Below are 16,344 nucleotides of genomic sequence, written 5' to 3' on the forward strand. Positions count from 1 at the left end.
CTATGAAAGCGCATGATACTTATGCCAAGAATTTACTTAACGCGATTGTGATCAATAACCTTTACTACTTGTGAATATAAGTTCATAACAATTAATTGAAATTCCCTTATATCCTAGCATCAAATTCATGCATGCAAACTAAGCGGGCCTTCTGAACCAACATACACAAACCAGTTTTAATTCATATAGATAAGTAAATTGAATTCACAACTTATGAAACGCAATTAGAAGTAATCAAATCATATAGCAAGCATAAACATGGTTTTGAATCCCCCCCTAGCCAAGGGGGGTTTAGTTCCTCATACTTGCAAAGCAAAGATACATAAAATTAGACATTAAAATCAAAGGAAAGAAAAAACCTAAAATGCTCCAACTTGGACAGCAGGTGCATCAATGGATCTCCCTTCCTCCTTGCTGTGGCATGAAACTTGTGGACAGGTTTTTGGGTGGATTTATGGTGTAGAATGGATGGGAAATGGTATGGAAGGATTTAGGGTTGATGGGTGGTGCGGCTAGGGTTGTTCTTAGGTAGGAATTATGGTGAATGGTGGTGGGAAGCTGCGGCAGAGATGTGGGACAGATTTCTGGCGTGAATGATGTATATGGGAGGTGCTCAATTCGGCCAAAGGGTTTAATGAGTATATATAGGAACTTAAAACCCTAGGGTAATCAGATTAGGGCTTCTAGAAAGCCAAATCCATCAGGAAATAGGTTTAAACAATCAGAATTTGCAAGGGAAAAGGCCTCAAGGTGCGGCAGATTAGGTGGGAAAAGGATTAGCCTTCTAGAATGCCTTGCAAGGCAAGGAAATAGGTTCTAGATAAGGTTATGCACGGCAAGGAAGGATAGGGTTTCTAGAAACCCTCCAAAACAAGGGAAAGTGCACAGCATACTTCTAAGACAAGGATAAGGTGTCCTAAAGTATTTGGGACTCCTCTTTCTTCTTGGAAACCTTTTCCTTCTTCAACTTGGAATACTTCTTTGTTGCTGAAAATCAAGGCCAATTAGGGTTCACTTTCCTACTTCAAGTAGGAAACCTTGTTTGAGTAGGAAACTTTATTCGTCTAGGAATCCATCTTCAATTAGGAATCCTTGATTGATTAGGACTCCTTCTTGGACTAGGATTTCATCTTCAATTTGGCTCTTTCCTACTTCAACTCGGAATCCTTGCTCAAGTAGGAATCATCATCTTCAAATCTTCATTTTCGTCCAAACCCTTGGCTCCAAATATGTGACATCTATTCCAAGCTCCATTTTGCTCCAAAAGGCTCCAAATTGCATCTTTTCATGTAATATGCCCTTAAAACCTGAAAACACATGAAAGTAACTTAAAAGTCTATTTTAACTTAGAAAACATAAAGAAAAGGCATAAGAACTAGCTAACTAAGGCGCATAAATATGCTCCTATCAATGGGTTGCCGAGTATCCAAGAAAATGAAGAAATCTGTGAAGGGTGTGCACTTGGAAACCATCATAGAGAATCATTTCCACATGGTAAAGGTTGGAGAGCAAAAGTTCCATTGGAATTGATTCATACAGATGTTTGCGGACCCATGAAGACCTCTACTCAAGTGGGAAACAAGTATTTCCTAATCTTCATGGATGATTATTCCAGAATGACTTGGTATACTTTTTAAGACAGAAATTAAAAGTGTTCTCAACCTTCAAGAAGTTTCAAGCTATGGTTGAGTGACAATCTGGTTATCTAATCAAAGTTCTTAGAAGTGACAAAGGAGGAGAGTATACATCCACATAATTTGATAAGTTTTGTCAAGATATTGGTTTGGAAGGCAGCTTACAGTCAACTACACTCCACAACAAAATGGAGTAGCTAAGAGAAAAAACAGAACCATAGTCGAAATGGCTAAGGCAATGTTGCATGATAAGGGAATGCCTTAATATTTGTGGGGTGAGGCAGTTAATACAGCGGTCTACTTGATGAATAGGCATCCAACAGTGGCAGTTGAAGGTAAGACACCCTTTGAGGCATGGAGTGGAAGAAAGCCTTCCGTGAATCATTTGAGAGTGTTTGGGTCAATCTGCTTTGCTTATGTTCCGAAAGAACTAAGACAAAAACTTGATGAGTCAAGTGAAAGATGCATTTTTGTAGGCTATGCTTCATACACAAAAGGGTACAGACTCTACAATTTAAAAAGGAAGAAAGTTGTGGTTTGTAGAGATGTTCTTTTTAGTGAGAAATCTTTGTGGGATTGGAATCAAGCAACCATCCGAGAGGAATCTGCACTAATCAGAATTGAAGAAGAAAATCAACCAAATGAAGAGGAAATTGAGCCAGAAATTCCACAATTATCACCTGAAAACAGTCCTCAAGTTCACTTTCCTACACCTTCAAGTCCAAGTTCAACGCCGGTTCGGTTAAGGAGCTTAAATAAAGTATATGAAAGCTGCAATTTTTGTGTTGAAGAACCAGAAAACTTTGATGATGCAGTGAAAGAAGAGACTTGGAAGGCTGCAATGCAAGAGGAGATCAATGCCATTGTGAAAAACAAGACATGGGAACTAGTGGACAGACCTTGTGACAACTCCGTCATTGGAGTGAAATGGATTTATAAGACTAATCTCAATCAAGATGGTTCCGTTCAAAGGAACAAAGCTAGATTGGTAGCAAAGGGTTATTCTCAGAAACTCGGGATTGATTTATAAGAAACATTTGCACCGGTAGCTAGGCATGAAACAATCAGAGGCCTTATTTCCGTAGCTGCTCAGAAGGGGTGGTTTCTACACCAACTTGATGTCAAGTCGGCTTTCCTAAATGGAGTCTTAAAAGAAGAGGTGTTCGTTGATCAACCTCAATGATTTGTTCTTAAATGACAATAGCACAAGGTGTATAAGCTTAAGAAGGCACTTTATGGCCTGAAACAAGGTGTATCAACTCATATTTCAATGAAAGGGGTTTTCAAAGAAGTGATAATGAACTAGCCCTCTATGTGAAAACAGAAGGTACTTCAGATATTCTTATTGTTTCCTTATATGTTGATGATTTGGTTTATATTGGGAGTAGTCATAATATGATCTTGAATTTCAAGAATGATATGATGAGGAAATATGAGATGAGTGATCTAGGCATGTTGCATTATTTTTTGGGAATTAGTATCATTCAATCAAATGATGGTATCTTTATTACTCAAAAGAAATATGCAAAAACACTTCTAGAAAAGTTCAAAATGGTTGGTTGCAAGCCTGTTGCAACACCTCTAGTTGTGAATTAGAAGTTTCAAAGAGAATATGGTAGTGGTGATGCTGATGAATCTGTGTATAGAAGCCTAGTTAGGAGTTTGTTGTATTTGACAGCGACTAGACCCGATATTATGTATGCTGCAAGATTGTTATCCAGATTTAAGCAAAAGCCTACTTGCATTCACTATGGAGCTGCAAAGAGGATCCTAAGATACATACAAGGTACACTTGACTTTGGTATTATGTATGAAAGGAATGTTGAGCCAAAATTCTATGGGTCTTGTGATAGTGACTGAGGAGGTAGTGTGGATGACTTGAAGAGCACATCTGGCTATACTTTTACATTAGGGACTGTTGTATTCTCTTGGACATCTAAGAAACAGAAATCAGTTGCACTATCAACGACAGAGGCTGAGTATGTGTCGGCTTTAATTGCAACTTCTCAAGCAGTGTGGCTGAGAAGAATTATGCAAGATTTTGGTGAGAAACAAGAATCAGCAACTCATATCCTTTGTGACAATAAGTCAGCTATTGCCATAAGTAAGAAACCTGTCTGTCATGGTAAATAAAAGCATATTGCTCTGAACCATCACTTCACTAGAGGTGTTGTGGAAGACAAGAAAGTGGAAGTGGTCTACTGCAAGACAGAAGATCAAGTTGCTGATATCTTCACCAAGGCATTACCAAAGGACAGATTTATCTACCTAAGAGAACTTTTGGGAATGAAGCAGCCAAGCATTAAGAATGAGTGTTAAAGTTAATCATTTGCTTCTGTTTGCTGTCTAATTTCTGATGTCCTTTTATGTAATTTGTAATGTTTTTCAGTCGACTCAATTCTGTGTAAAAGGGCTGACAGTTGCCTTTATCAGTCGACCCATTCTCTTTATCAGTTGACCCAATTACTTCAGTCGGCTTATGTATTGAGCCATATATATCAGAAATATCTGAATGAAAAGATCAGATCTCTGTTTTTATAAAAAACATCAGCCCTCTGTTTCCAAAACTCTCTGCACTATGTTTCTTTGCTTTTAAATCTTTATCATTTTATTCAAGTTTTATTAATGAGGAAAGATTGTCTAAATACCAACACGTCAAACATGCGAATAAGTCCTCCGTTGCTTCCAGTTTGGATAGTAGGGAGGTGATGTCGGGTACTTTTTCAAGTCCTTGAAAGTGCATCGGTAAGCCTCGTCCCAAAGTGCATACTTCTTTGCCATAGCGAAGAAGTCTGCCAGAGCTAAATCTTCTTTCATGATCAATTTTCTGAATAGCGGGTGGTTTGCTGGAAGTCATTTTTAGAAGGCTGCTCTAGCTATCGAGTTGTTGCATCTGACTATCATTGCCTTCTCTGTTTTGAACCTCTTCACATAGTCGCGAAACGACTCTTTTGGGTTCTTCTTGACATTGAACAAATGGTCGAACTTCTTTTTGATCGATCGATGGGATGAATATTCTTTGGTGAAAACTAAAGAAAGTTCGTTGAAACTCTGGATGGATTGTGGCGGCAGGGTGTAGAACCAATCTTGCTCCTCGTCTTGTAGAGTAATGGCGAATATCTTGCACATGAGATTGTCGTTGTTTCGATAGAAGATCATTGCACTTCGTTAGTGCTTTAAGTGTCTCTCAGGATCTTCATCCCTTTTGAAAGATGTGAAATGTGGCATACTGAACTCTCATGGAGGCTCTGCTTGCTCGATCTTGTCCTTGAAGGGTGACCGGCTTATGTTGGTTATGTTCCGTCATAGTGCCTCGTCGACAACCTCGTTGCGTTGGAAATTACACAATCGCTTGGTCAATAGTCTCTCTACTTTTTCCTGAATTTGCCTTTGTTGGGGCAACAGAGCTCTCGGCTGCCCCCAGCCTCGACTTACTGGTCTAGGCTGCTCTTCCATGTGTTTGGCTCTTCTATGCCATGGATGCGGTGTGTGTGGTGCATCCCTAACAAGCAAGCGAGTTCTTCACAGGCTCCTTATTGAACTTGAGTAGGATTGAGTGACTGATTCTCTCCGTCTGTCGTGCTGCTTAATCCGATGTGGGGTGGATGATGCTCCTTATGGGCTTAGCCGCGAATGAACATTTCGCTTAAAAGATTGCTCATGTTGACTATCGGAGTGTGACCTCAACCATAAATGTACGCTCGTCTGTGGGCCTAAAACGGGAGTATACGTTATCTCGGGGCCTAATCGGGAGTGTACACTGTCTGAATGCTCGGTTAGTGGCTGGTCGAGTGGCAGCTTGTCGGGACACTGCTGGAGAGTTCTTTGTCTGCCCTTGTTCTACTTCGGGACACCTTGTCTGGGGCACATTGCATCTCGGTGCGCTGCAAGAGCTGGTTTACCAAGGTTGTCTATTATGCGAGGGTGCTCGTCAACTCTATGACTAGTTGAGACAAGTGTTGTTCTCCATTTGGGTTGGAATAGCTTGGAAGGAATGCGTCTCCTTGAGCAGTGGAAATGTGGTAGACTTCCGGGAGCGAGATTTAAGTTCAAAAATGTCAAATCCGAAGAAAAATATGGTGAAAATGCTCCTGCTTCAATCGTCGGTTTGGAAATTTGAAGCCGGGATGGTTGAACTAATCTTGAATTGATTTGGGCTGGTTGGAAGGCCATGAGGGCAGGCTGGGCCACGGGAGCAAGCTGGGCCACGAGAGTGGGTTGCTCGGCTAGAGCAGGTTGGGTCGCGGGAGTAGGCTGGGTCATGGGAGCAGGCTGCTTAGTGCGTGATGCATGCGAGTGTGAGGCTTGGGTCGTGGCTTTGGTGCCACGGGCCTTGGATGGCACGGCTTGGGCTTGGGCCCGTGCAAACTTGGATGGCACGACTCGGGACGTGGTAGCAGTGCCATGGACCTCGCCGCAGGTAGTGGTGGCCATGGTGGCTACCACGGTGGTTGCCATGGTGGAGCCCCGTGGCGATGGTGCCGCTCCTATGGTCACATTTAGCCTCGTGGATCGCCATGGTCCCATTTCTTGAATATTGGAATTTTCAGTTGTGAAATTTTCTAAATTTCTAGCCATTGTATTTCACTTTTACGTTTTATCAAAGAATCTTTGCAAATAAAAAATTCTAATAATACGAACGGACGAAAAATCTACAAATGAACAAGAAAGTAGAAAAACCTTTTGATGTGGGAGTCTTCTAAGAGTGTGTGACTCTTCTCTCAATGAAAGCACCAATTTGTGGATGCAAATTTCTTCCTCCTTGATCTTGGACAAAATTGTACCTACAAAACAATTAACACCTTTGGTTAAGGCCAAAAGCCTCATGCATCCACGATGAATGGGGGGCTTTGGCCGAAGAACCTCTGATGCCAAAGTTAGAATTTAGAGAGAAAAGTGTTTAGAGAGTTTTTGGAGTTTTGTAAGAGTGTAGACCTAGATTTTTAGAGAAAATGGGGTTCAATATATAGAGCATGGCCGGTCCCTCTTTTGAGAAAAGGTGGCCGGCCCTTTGGGGTATTTTTGTGTGAAATAGGTGATTTAATTGGTAGTTAATGGATTAATTAGGAATAAATCCATTAATTAGCCAATTAACTCAATTTATATGGAATGTTTTGAAGGTTATGAAATAATTACCTTGTGGAAAATATAGGATGAGGATGGATGAAATAACTTTGAATTTGTTACCTATTTTAGGCAGTTTTGACTTGATTGAGGGATGATTGTCCACTGCTTGCGCGTAGGAATCCCGGTGTGTTTCGAGGGTAATTTTGTCTTTTACCCAAAAATCCACATCTCGCCTCTTGATTATTTTTGGCTCCACAAGTTCGATATTGACTCGGATGAATCGCTTTATGTTCTACTACATTGATCGGTTGTAGACAATGAAATTCAAAGAGTAGATGTTCGAGCTGCGCACCCACTATTTTAATTATGGAAATTATGAAGAAATTTTAAATCATTCGTCTGATGAATTTTAGAATATGAGGGACCAATGTGACTGGGTCTGTAATTTTTTTCCAGACAAATTAGTCTTATATCACACAAAAAAAATGATGGGCAATAATGTAATTTCACAGGTTCAAATTTTACTGTTTTTTATTGAAGCATCACCTACAAGTGATGTTAAAATACCTCCAATATTTATATAAAAAAAATAAAAAATAAAAAACAAAAACAAAAACCTCCCACTCCTCCACTCTCTATATCTCTCCCTCTCTCCTTCTCATTTTCTAAAAAAATGTGTTCATGCACGCAAAGTGTGTAGGCAAATGCTAGTTTTTTTTTTTAAACCAACATGATTGTCCTTAACTTATTACATAAATTATTTTTTTAATCTAAATTTACTCGACGAATTGGTCTGTCGGTTAGTTAATTAATACGAAATAGACGAACTGTCGTCAGCTAATATTTACAAAATTTAAATAAATGTTTTGATTAATGTTAAACGACGAACATGTTGTTGTCGAGTCAAACTCTCCTTTTGGCATCGTCGTTCAATGCTGTTGGAATTTTGTTGATCGCCGAGCTCGCCTCACTCTAACGAGATCGATACTGTCCCCACCTTTACCACCAGCTTAATCCGTCAGGTGTGTAAGTTTTACCACAAAATGTCTCGGTATTAGTTAGAGTGGGGTAAACATATTAAAACCCTTTTGGTTTTCTTCCCAGCACCAATGTGGGACTTTAACAAACGCATGCTTAGCTTGCGGAGGTTCGTCGCAATTTTCATCAAGTAATATTATCTTATCGATGGTGGATGCTATCCATCGGGAAAAAGGTTTTACGACGGGTTTGCCACAACCATATTTACCCGACGGACTGCTGTCGCTTGAAAGATGTCGCGACTTCTATTTTTAGGGGACGAATGCCTTTTGTGTCCTAAGTTATTTTTGCCTTTCGTCTTCACTATAGAACAATTCTAATGCAAACATTATAAAACACTATGCTAAAAACATAAGGCAACAGAGAGTTCATGAGGTGTCCAACTTTTGAAAAAGTTTCCTGTTAACATTTCTAGTACTACTAATTAGAAAGGTTAAAGAAGTTCGAGCAAGCGTGAATAAAAAGAAAGGGCGCCCGTAATAAATAAAAAAGTGACAATCTGTTATGAGGAGGAGAATGATTCTTGCATCATATTCAAAATTTCAAAGCCATGAATTTTCCCCTTGGAAAAAAATCTAGAAGCGCTAAACTAAAGTAGCCAACATAGCTTAGAAACTTAACCTAAAGCAAAAACAACCCATCTCTCTCTCTCTCTCTCTCTCTCTCTCTCTCTCTCTATATATATATATATATATATATATATATGGGTGTGATATCCTCACACTATTTTTTACTTCTTACACAACCCTTATTAATTTCTGTCATTTGATCGGACGCCGAAAAAAATTAAGAGGATGTGTGAGAAGTAAAAAAGACAATTGTTCCCTGTCTCTCTCTCTCTCTCTCTCTCTCTATATATATATATACACATATATATATGGATGTGATATCCTCACACCATTTTTTATTTCTCACACAACCCTTATTAATGTCTGTCCTTCGATCTTTTTCAATTCATTCGATCTGACGCTGGAAAAAATTAAAAGGATGTGTGAGAAGTAAAAAAGGGTGTGCCACACACGCCTATATATATATATATATATATGTATGTATCAACAGCTACTCCACTTATTATACGGTCTTGTTTTATTTTCTACATATATGTGAGGATGTGGAGTGTCATTCAACATTGGAAAATTAGGAATTTTGTATGTGTTGATAAATAAGAAGTTAAACTACTTCCCATATTTACTCAAATTGATTTGATTTTGTACTGAAATTCATTTCAATTTCCTAAAAATGGAGATAAAAGGAGAACAAAAGAAATGGTAGGTAGTTAGTTTTGTTTAGAGATAAGTTAGTTTCTTATCCCTCATTTTCTTTTTTCATTAATTGAAACCTTATTACGTACGTTTTTATTTTTTATTAAGGTCCCTGACTTTTTCCATTTCATTATTTGAATGTTAAATTATTTAAATGTCATTATATGTCAATTTTAAAGATAAAAAAAAAACTAATTAACCATTTCCCAATATATCTTCATATTATATATAAATAAATATATATATATATATATATATATATATTTTTTTTTTTTAATTTGTACCCAGTTTTCAAAATTGCTATCAAAATTATTTTTAGTTTTTATTTTGTACCCATAATTTTATATTTGTTTATGTACCCATATTTTTGTTTAATGTACACATGCTAATTACATTTCTTTGTTTATGTTTTAAAATATATTAATAGTTATTTCCTAATATATTAATAATTACGTGGGTACATTATTCTTGTGGTAGGATTATATAAATAACAATATTATTCTATTATTAATTTTTAAATAACTGTCATATTTAAAAAAAAATTTATTTGAATTTTGTTTAAATTTCATAATAGGATATTAAATGTATAAATGCAGGAGTTAAATCCCTTAAATGATGATATGAACCTCAATCAAACTATTTAAACAAACATGGTTTCATTATAACAATTGGGTTGACTAGGGACCAAGACCAAAATGGCCCTTTCTTTAGTCAAGCCAAGCATATATTCCTTAAGTTAACTTTAGCATTTTATTTTTCCTTTCTTCTATTTTTTGGTTCCTAAGTACGCATTTGCGTAAACTAAACGCCCATGCATCCATGTCCGGAGATTTTAAATATTGCTTCATCAATTGTTATTCGATAGGTCTCATTCACTGCTTCCATGGCTAACGTTTCCGTTCTGAACCACGAACAACTGCAGTACCTTGCTCGTACACTTTACTACAAAGAAACAGAGGCCATCCTGCATACCAAATTCAACTCCGAAACCGAACTCGCGAAACACCTCAAGGATTGTAACGATGGTTACCAATCCGCTCTAGCCCTTTTGGATGCAGGTAGTGAGTTAGAGCATCGGTTTCGAAACGACGAAGCTCGGGCTTCTACAGCTCAGGAAATCTTTGGTTATATAATAAACGGGGCCAACTATGCACTCCAGACGGTGCGAAATTCTAGCTTGCGATCGCATTGTGTCGAAAAAGTTAGAGAGCATGTGAAATTGCTGGCCGATGCAATAGAAGTGGTACGCAACGTTAATGATGTGGCCAAGGAGGTAACTGAATACAGGAAGGCTATGTTGGAGTACACCAGGAGGCATCAAAATCCCCCATCACGCGAATTCTCAAGATGGCTCAAAGGGAGTGGCATTAAGTATGAGGAATTAGTGCAGAGGTATTTATTTAACTTATTATTATTATTAGCAGTAGGTTTTGAATAGGGTGTTTATTACTCAGGTAAGGTATTTTTAGTTATTTAATTAGTCAATTATACCGATCCTAACCTAAAGATGTGCGTCACTCATGCATGCAGGTATCAGGCTAAGCTTAAATTCCGAGGACGTTTCAAGGACCTGAAAGATGTACAAAAGATACAGGTAATGATTGCCACGGAAGGATAGACTTGTATATATGCATACAAGTAAAATAGAACATCCGAAATGGTCATTAAAAGTAAGTAATTTGGTTTAATTGAGTTTGAAAAATTTGCGGTCATAGGACAATTACAAACCCCTTTTATTGAAATAATAAGAAAATCTACACTATTTTGACACAAAATGATTTAAGAGCATTTATTAAAGAAATGTTTCATTGTGTCTGAAACATGGATGGTACATCATGTGTCATTATATAAACGGAGAAAAGTATTATTTTTCAACTTGTTAATTTTTTAAAATAAATATCTCACAACTTATATAGTAACATATGGTCTACCATTTCATGTCCCGAACACACTAAAAACTCTTTTCATTTATTGAGGCATGTTTTGTGTTATGCTGCATGTTAATCGTATTGATTTTCATATGTCAACAAAAGAAATTTGCAATCCTCCTCGACAGCAATCCTCAATTTATTATTGAGTGATTACTATAATCTCGTCACTAAGAGCCAGAGGTGCACTATTAGGCCATCTTTAACAAAAGGAGGGTCAGAGGGCTCCTTTTAGCCTTATAGCCCTCCAAGAAATTAATATTTTAATGAATAATGTCATACCATATTTCTTACAATCTCTAACCCGAGGGGGGTCAAAGGGCCATAAACCAAACATAGCCATGTGACAAAAAACCATCTCCAACCGAGGGGGCCAAAGTGTCATAGGCCAGACATAATTTATTATTTTAATTTAAATACTACAACAACTTAAATTAAAAAACTACAACTTAAATTTAAAAATTACAACTTAAATATAAAAACTACTACAACAACTTAAATTTAAAGATTATAATCATCATCATCATCATCATCCGCCATTGTAGGAGTATAGTCAGATGTAAACAACTCCCATCAGGCCATAATTTCTTTATTTTTCCTATCAAAATAGGCCTTACTCATTGGAGTGTAATCTGAAGTGTTCCTTTGCAATTCCTATCATCCATCTCTTCTTGTATTTGTTTGGCCCATTCTTCGTGCCTATGGTTCATTTCTTCCACGGCAATGGCATTTTGCTCCACCATTAATCGCAATGAGGTCGCAATTTCCTGTTGAAGGGCATAATCATCCTTTGCCTTCAATTTTCGGGCCTTGTTTCGTCCCATAGCCCTAGGTATGGAACCTTCACCCGGAGACAGATTTTCTACCCTTGTTTCTTGAATGGTAGGAGATCCATCTTTATCCCCATCTGCAGTTGATGATGCATTTCCGAACACCAGCGTAGGACCAGCTCTTTGTTGAGGTGGATCTTCAAATAACACCCACCCTTTACAAATTTCCCAACAACCGTGATGGCTAAAGGGTTTGAGTTGTCCTCCATATACAATTCCTTCACTTGGCGTACCTAGAAAATATAATTACAAAAGTTAAAAGAAATTAATTTATGAAATTAAATGTAATATAATTAAATATTTAAAATAAGTTGTGAAAACATTTATTTCGTCGTAGTAATTGTCTCTGCTTTCATGTCTGCTTGCGGCCTTTAACATAGCTTGATGTCATTTATTCAAACTTAGATGAAGATGTGTTTCTTCCATCTTCAAGAACAACTCTCATGGTTTCGAGTATTCGGTGGAGTGGTGTCTTAGTAGAACTCATAGTATTTTTTGGACGTACGAGTCCAAACACCTTCACTTGTTTGAAAACTCACCCTCACACTATCTTCCGAAACCCATCTATAAGTCCTGCAAAGAACTTCATCTTCTTTTCGGGTCCAAGCCCTACCTTTCATTGCAAATGTGGCCATTTGAAAATTACTGAAAAATTGAGAGAAATATTATTGGAAGAGGTAAGAGAATAGAATGTGAAGAATTGAAATAGAATGAAGTAAGATAGTATGAAATGATGAAAATTATGTGAGAAATGGTGTAGGAATGACTTAGGTATTTATAGGAAAAAAAGGGATTTTTTTAATATTTTAAAAAAAAAATTTGTCCGGAAAAAAAAAAAATCAAATTCAACAATCACCTATGGTCCTCTAGCCTGATCGATTGGAGATGGCTTTAGTGACTACAATAGCATTGTTGGCTCAAAATTTTATTCATGTGGGGCATAGTTGGATTACTTAGGGGCTGGTGCCTACACTGAGATTTGCGTTGGGCGAATCCACAAGTATTTTTAGCTTCAGTAGTACAGTACTAATTATAAATTTCACGCATGACAGTGGATTATGACTTTAAATGCGGTGTGTACATGCAAATTTTTCTCTTTTTAGAATCATATTGAAGGAGATTTATCTCTGTCCTGTGAGAGAGCTTCCCTCTCTGTGAGTGTTTTTCTCACCTCTGTGAGTGACCTCTTTCACATCATCCTCCTTCTAGCCGCTAGCCCTAGCTATGGCTAGGGTTGGTGGCAGTCCTCTTCTCCTCATTTTTCTTCTTTTGTTTTCTTTACTTCTCCCACAACTTTTGTTTTCCCCTACCTTTTGGTTCGATCATTCTTTTCCCCCAATCCCTTCTGCATATGATTTCATTGTGCCTAGTCCCTTTTTTTCATTGCCCCCTTCCTTCCACCTACCTGATTTCCACTAAATCCACTCCATATCATTTCCAATCGGCTCCATTCTTCATTGATCCAACAATTCGGTTTGTCACCCACTTTTTCTCATTGCGATTTCTCGCAATTTTAACGCGATTTCTCGCGGATCTCTCGGAAGGTCTGTAGAGCTCCGGCTCGGGTGTTTACACCACCTCCTTCCTTTAGGGTGTCTTTGATGACATCGATGCTAGTGGGTTTCTTCCTACTGGTTTCTTTCGTTGCGTGGTGGCGAACAATGTTATGCTCTGTGATGGATTTTGGAGTCTTCTTTTCATCCATGTTTGGGGCTGTGTATGGTTGCTGTTCAAAGGTTTGCAAGGGATGTTGGTTTCTGTTGGGTGGTAAGCAGCATGCCAATGGCGGCGTTGGTTGGAAATTGTTGGGTGTTTTGGTGTTTTGTTTGGGATAAAAATTCTTTTTTGGGCTTCTCTCTTGTTTCTCTGGCGGTCCATATTTTGAATGTGTGTATATTGTAGTTGGACCTCCTTTCTTGTATTTATGTGGTGTTGGAAATAGATTTACCTTTCTTCCAAAAAAAAAGAATCGTACCTAAGGGTCAAGAAAATGATTGTTTTATCTTTTCTATTTATATATATTTCCATATATAACACTTGGGATTTGAAGACGTTTATTTTTTGACACCCATTTTGTAGGCCACTTCGTAATTTATTTCAATGATCCGAATCGTTTATATTTCAATTCATCATTCATATATCACTGTTGCAAAATATTGGACAAATCCAAAACTATTAAGGCATTCATTTGTAGTGAAAAAAAAATGAATGATCACGGTTTTGCAAAGAAACATTAAAATGACTATCATTTAATTTAATGGGAGTTTTAACAAAAAGTCCGCGGTACTGTTCACTTTAACGAAAAACCACATTTTTACACTAAAAAGTCAAACCTGATACTATTCACTTTACCCTTTATTTTGTCCTTATCATTAAAATTCAAAGTTTTCAAGCCCTTTTCATTAGTTTTCCTTTTAATTCTAACACTTATACGATTTCAAACTTGGGTGATTTTTGGTAAACATGATTTTTGAGGGAAGACCTAAAAGATAGATAATCTTTTTTTTTTTTTCAAAGCTAAAAGATAGATAGTTCAAATCATTACAAAAAAAAGTTATAGAATGAATGGTATAAAATGTGCGTCAAAAAATGAATATCTCCGATCCTAACACATGTATATATACATATATTTCAGTTATTGCTGCATCTTCTATTTAATTGAATCTTGACTTGCTTGTAATTTATGTAACGTTACCATATATGCAGGTGTACGAGGAAATAATAGAGGCATCAGGGCGGGGAAAGGTTAAAGGTCATCGGTTATCAAAAGTCTTGGGGGTTGCTGGCATATCCGTGTTTCTTTTTTCTGCAGGCGTGACGGTATGGGAAATATATTTAGCTGACAACCCACTTCAAACGGCAACACGTGCGGCTGTGGTGGCTATGTCATCAGTTGGAGGTGCGACGCTAGGAAGCGCTATAGGGGTTGCCCTGTCAAGCTGTCTCCCGGTACATCCTTTATTCGTGGTGATGGCAGGAATAATAGTTAGCATTGCAGGAGCTTTTATTCTTGGGGATTTCGCCGGCTGGTTGGTTGATTTGATTTTTAAATCTGGGGGTAGTACCACCTTGAGCACTGAGGGGCTTCGGTGCTACGTAGCACCGATGCCTGATGGTGTCGCTTTAGCCCGCCAAATTCTGCATCATCACCCACCAAAATATTAGAAATTTATGATGTGCATCTATATGGATAATATTGTTGCAAGTATAAATCGTGAACTGATGTGTTAAGTGTTTGTATTGATCCTAGCTTACATTGCTGGATTAATCAGCATTCGGTTTAAATGAAATTTTCCTTATTTAAGTCTTACAGGTCTTAAGTAAGTGAGGTGCCTTGTGTCTTCATCTCATAAGGTGTAAGATGGAAGGTTGTGATTGCTTTGATGTAAGCTTGCACATTGCCAAAACTATGTAACCGTTTGAAGAGTGTGGGATTACTTCAGTCTCTCTCTTCTCAGCTCATGTTGTATGTGTGAATGAATTTTGCAGAGTAACATTCTCTGCTTGCAGTCTCTCTCTCTATCATCATCCTCCATTTTTCTGTACCGTGATTATTTCTTCTTCTTGAAGAAGTTGTGCGGTCGCTGCACACAAATCTCTCATTTAAATTCAAATTCTAACAAATATGTGGTCCTCTACATTGGCCAATGGCAACATTATTGTTTAATGATTATCAATTACTTGATCCTGAAAAGATAATCAATAGATCGATTCAGATCTATGATAATGATTATCATTATCAGTTACTTGATAATTACTTTTTGGCTTAATTAAATTTTCAATTTTAGGCATAAATCCTAACAAACTTTACCACATGAACTTAAATGCTAGTTTATATATATATAGAGCTTAAGGGGAGGGATCCCCATTTTTTGAAAAAAATGGGGATTAGGTGTAGGGCCCACTTCACATCTAATTTCAACGATCCGAACCGTCTATTTTGTTAGTCTCGATTCATAGATCATTCTTGCAAAATATTAGCTAAATTGGAAATGTTTAAGACATCTAATTGGGTTCAAGGAAATGAACGAATACTTTGTTATATAAGAAAATATGAAATTTGATATTGATATTTAAATAGTCAAATGGTTTCGAATTGAATTGAATTTTTGCAAGGATGATCTATGAATCGAGACTAACAAAATAAACGGTTCGAATCGTTGAAATTTGATGTGAAGTGGGCCCCACACCTAATCCCCATTTTTTTCAAAAAATTGGGATCCCTCCCCTTAAGCTCTCTATGTGTGTATATATATATATATATATATATTTTTACACCATATGAGCTATCTTCCAACTACCATATCACCACAAGACTAATAATTCAATTAGGCCTTACTTTTATTTATTTATTTATTTTAAGAACTACTTTATTGATAAAATAAAAGATTCAACTAAGAGGGAAAAAACTTAGATCATATCCTAAAGTATTGGGCAAACCAAACTACACACGGATCCGAATTGCGGCCGTTAATGTAACCTACCCCTCCCCCAAAGTAGTTGGAAGGAGCCAAGGCCCCGATAGCGGCCTCCCCTATAAACATGAACCAAGAAACTCAATTTTAACCGTAGACAACATGAAAAA

The 16,344-nt window shown here is 37.4% G+C and overlaps 1 protein-coding gene across 1 annotated transcript; it reads left to right on the forward strand.

Moving 5' to 3' along the window:
- The first annotated feature begins 9,830 nt into the window (after positions 1-9,830).
- On the forward strand, positions 9,831-15,271 carry LOC103432385 (uncharacterized). Its single transcript, XM_008370574.4, has 3 exons — positions 9,831-10,393; positions 10,532-10,595; positions 14,466-15,271. The coding sequence occupies exons 1-3, from the start codon at positions 9,885-9,887 to the stop codon at positions 14,922-14,924; spliced, it is 1,032 nt and encodes a 343-aa protein (XP_008368796.1). The 5' UTR covers positions 9,831-9,884; the 3' UTR covers positions 14,925-15,271.
- Positions 15,272-16,344: the final 1,073 nt, after the last annotated feature.

This window comes from Malus domestica, chromosome 10 (assembly GCF_042453785.1).
Source record: "Malus domestica chromosome 10, GDT2T_hap1".
In the NCBI taxonomy this organism is placed as follows: Eukaryota; Viridiplantae; Streptophyta; class Magnoliopsida; order Rosales; family Rosaceae; genus Malus; species Malus domestica.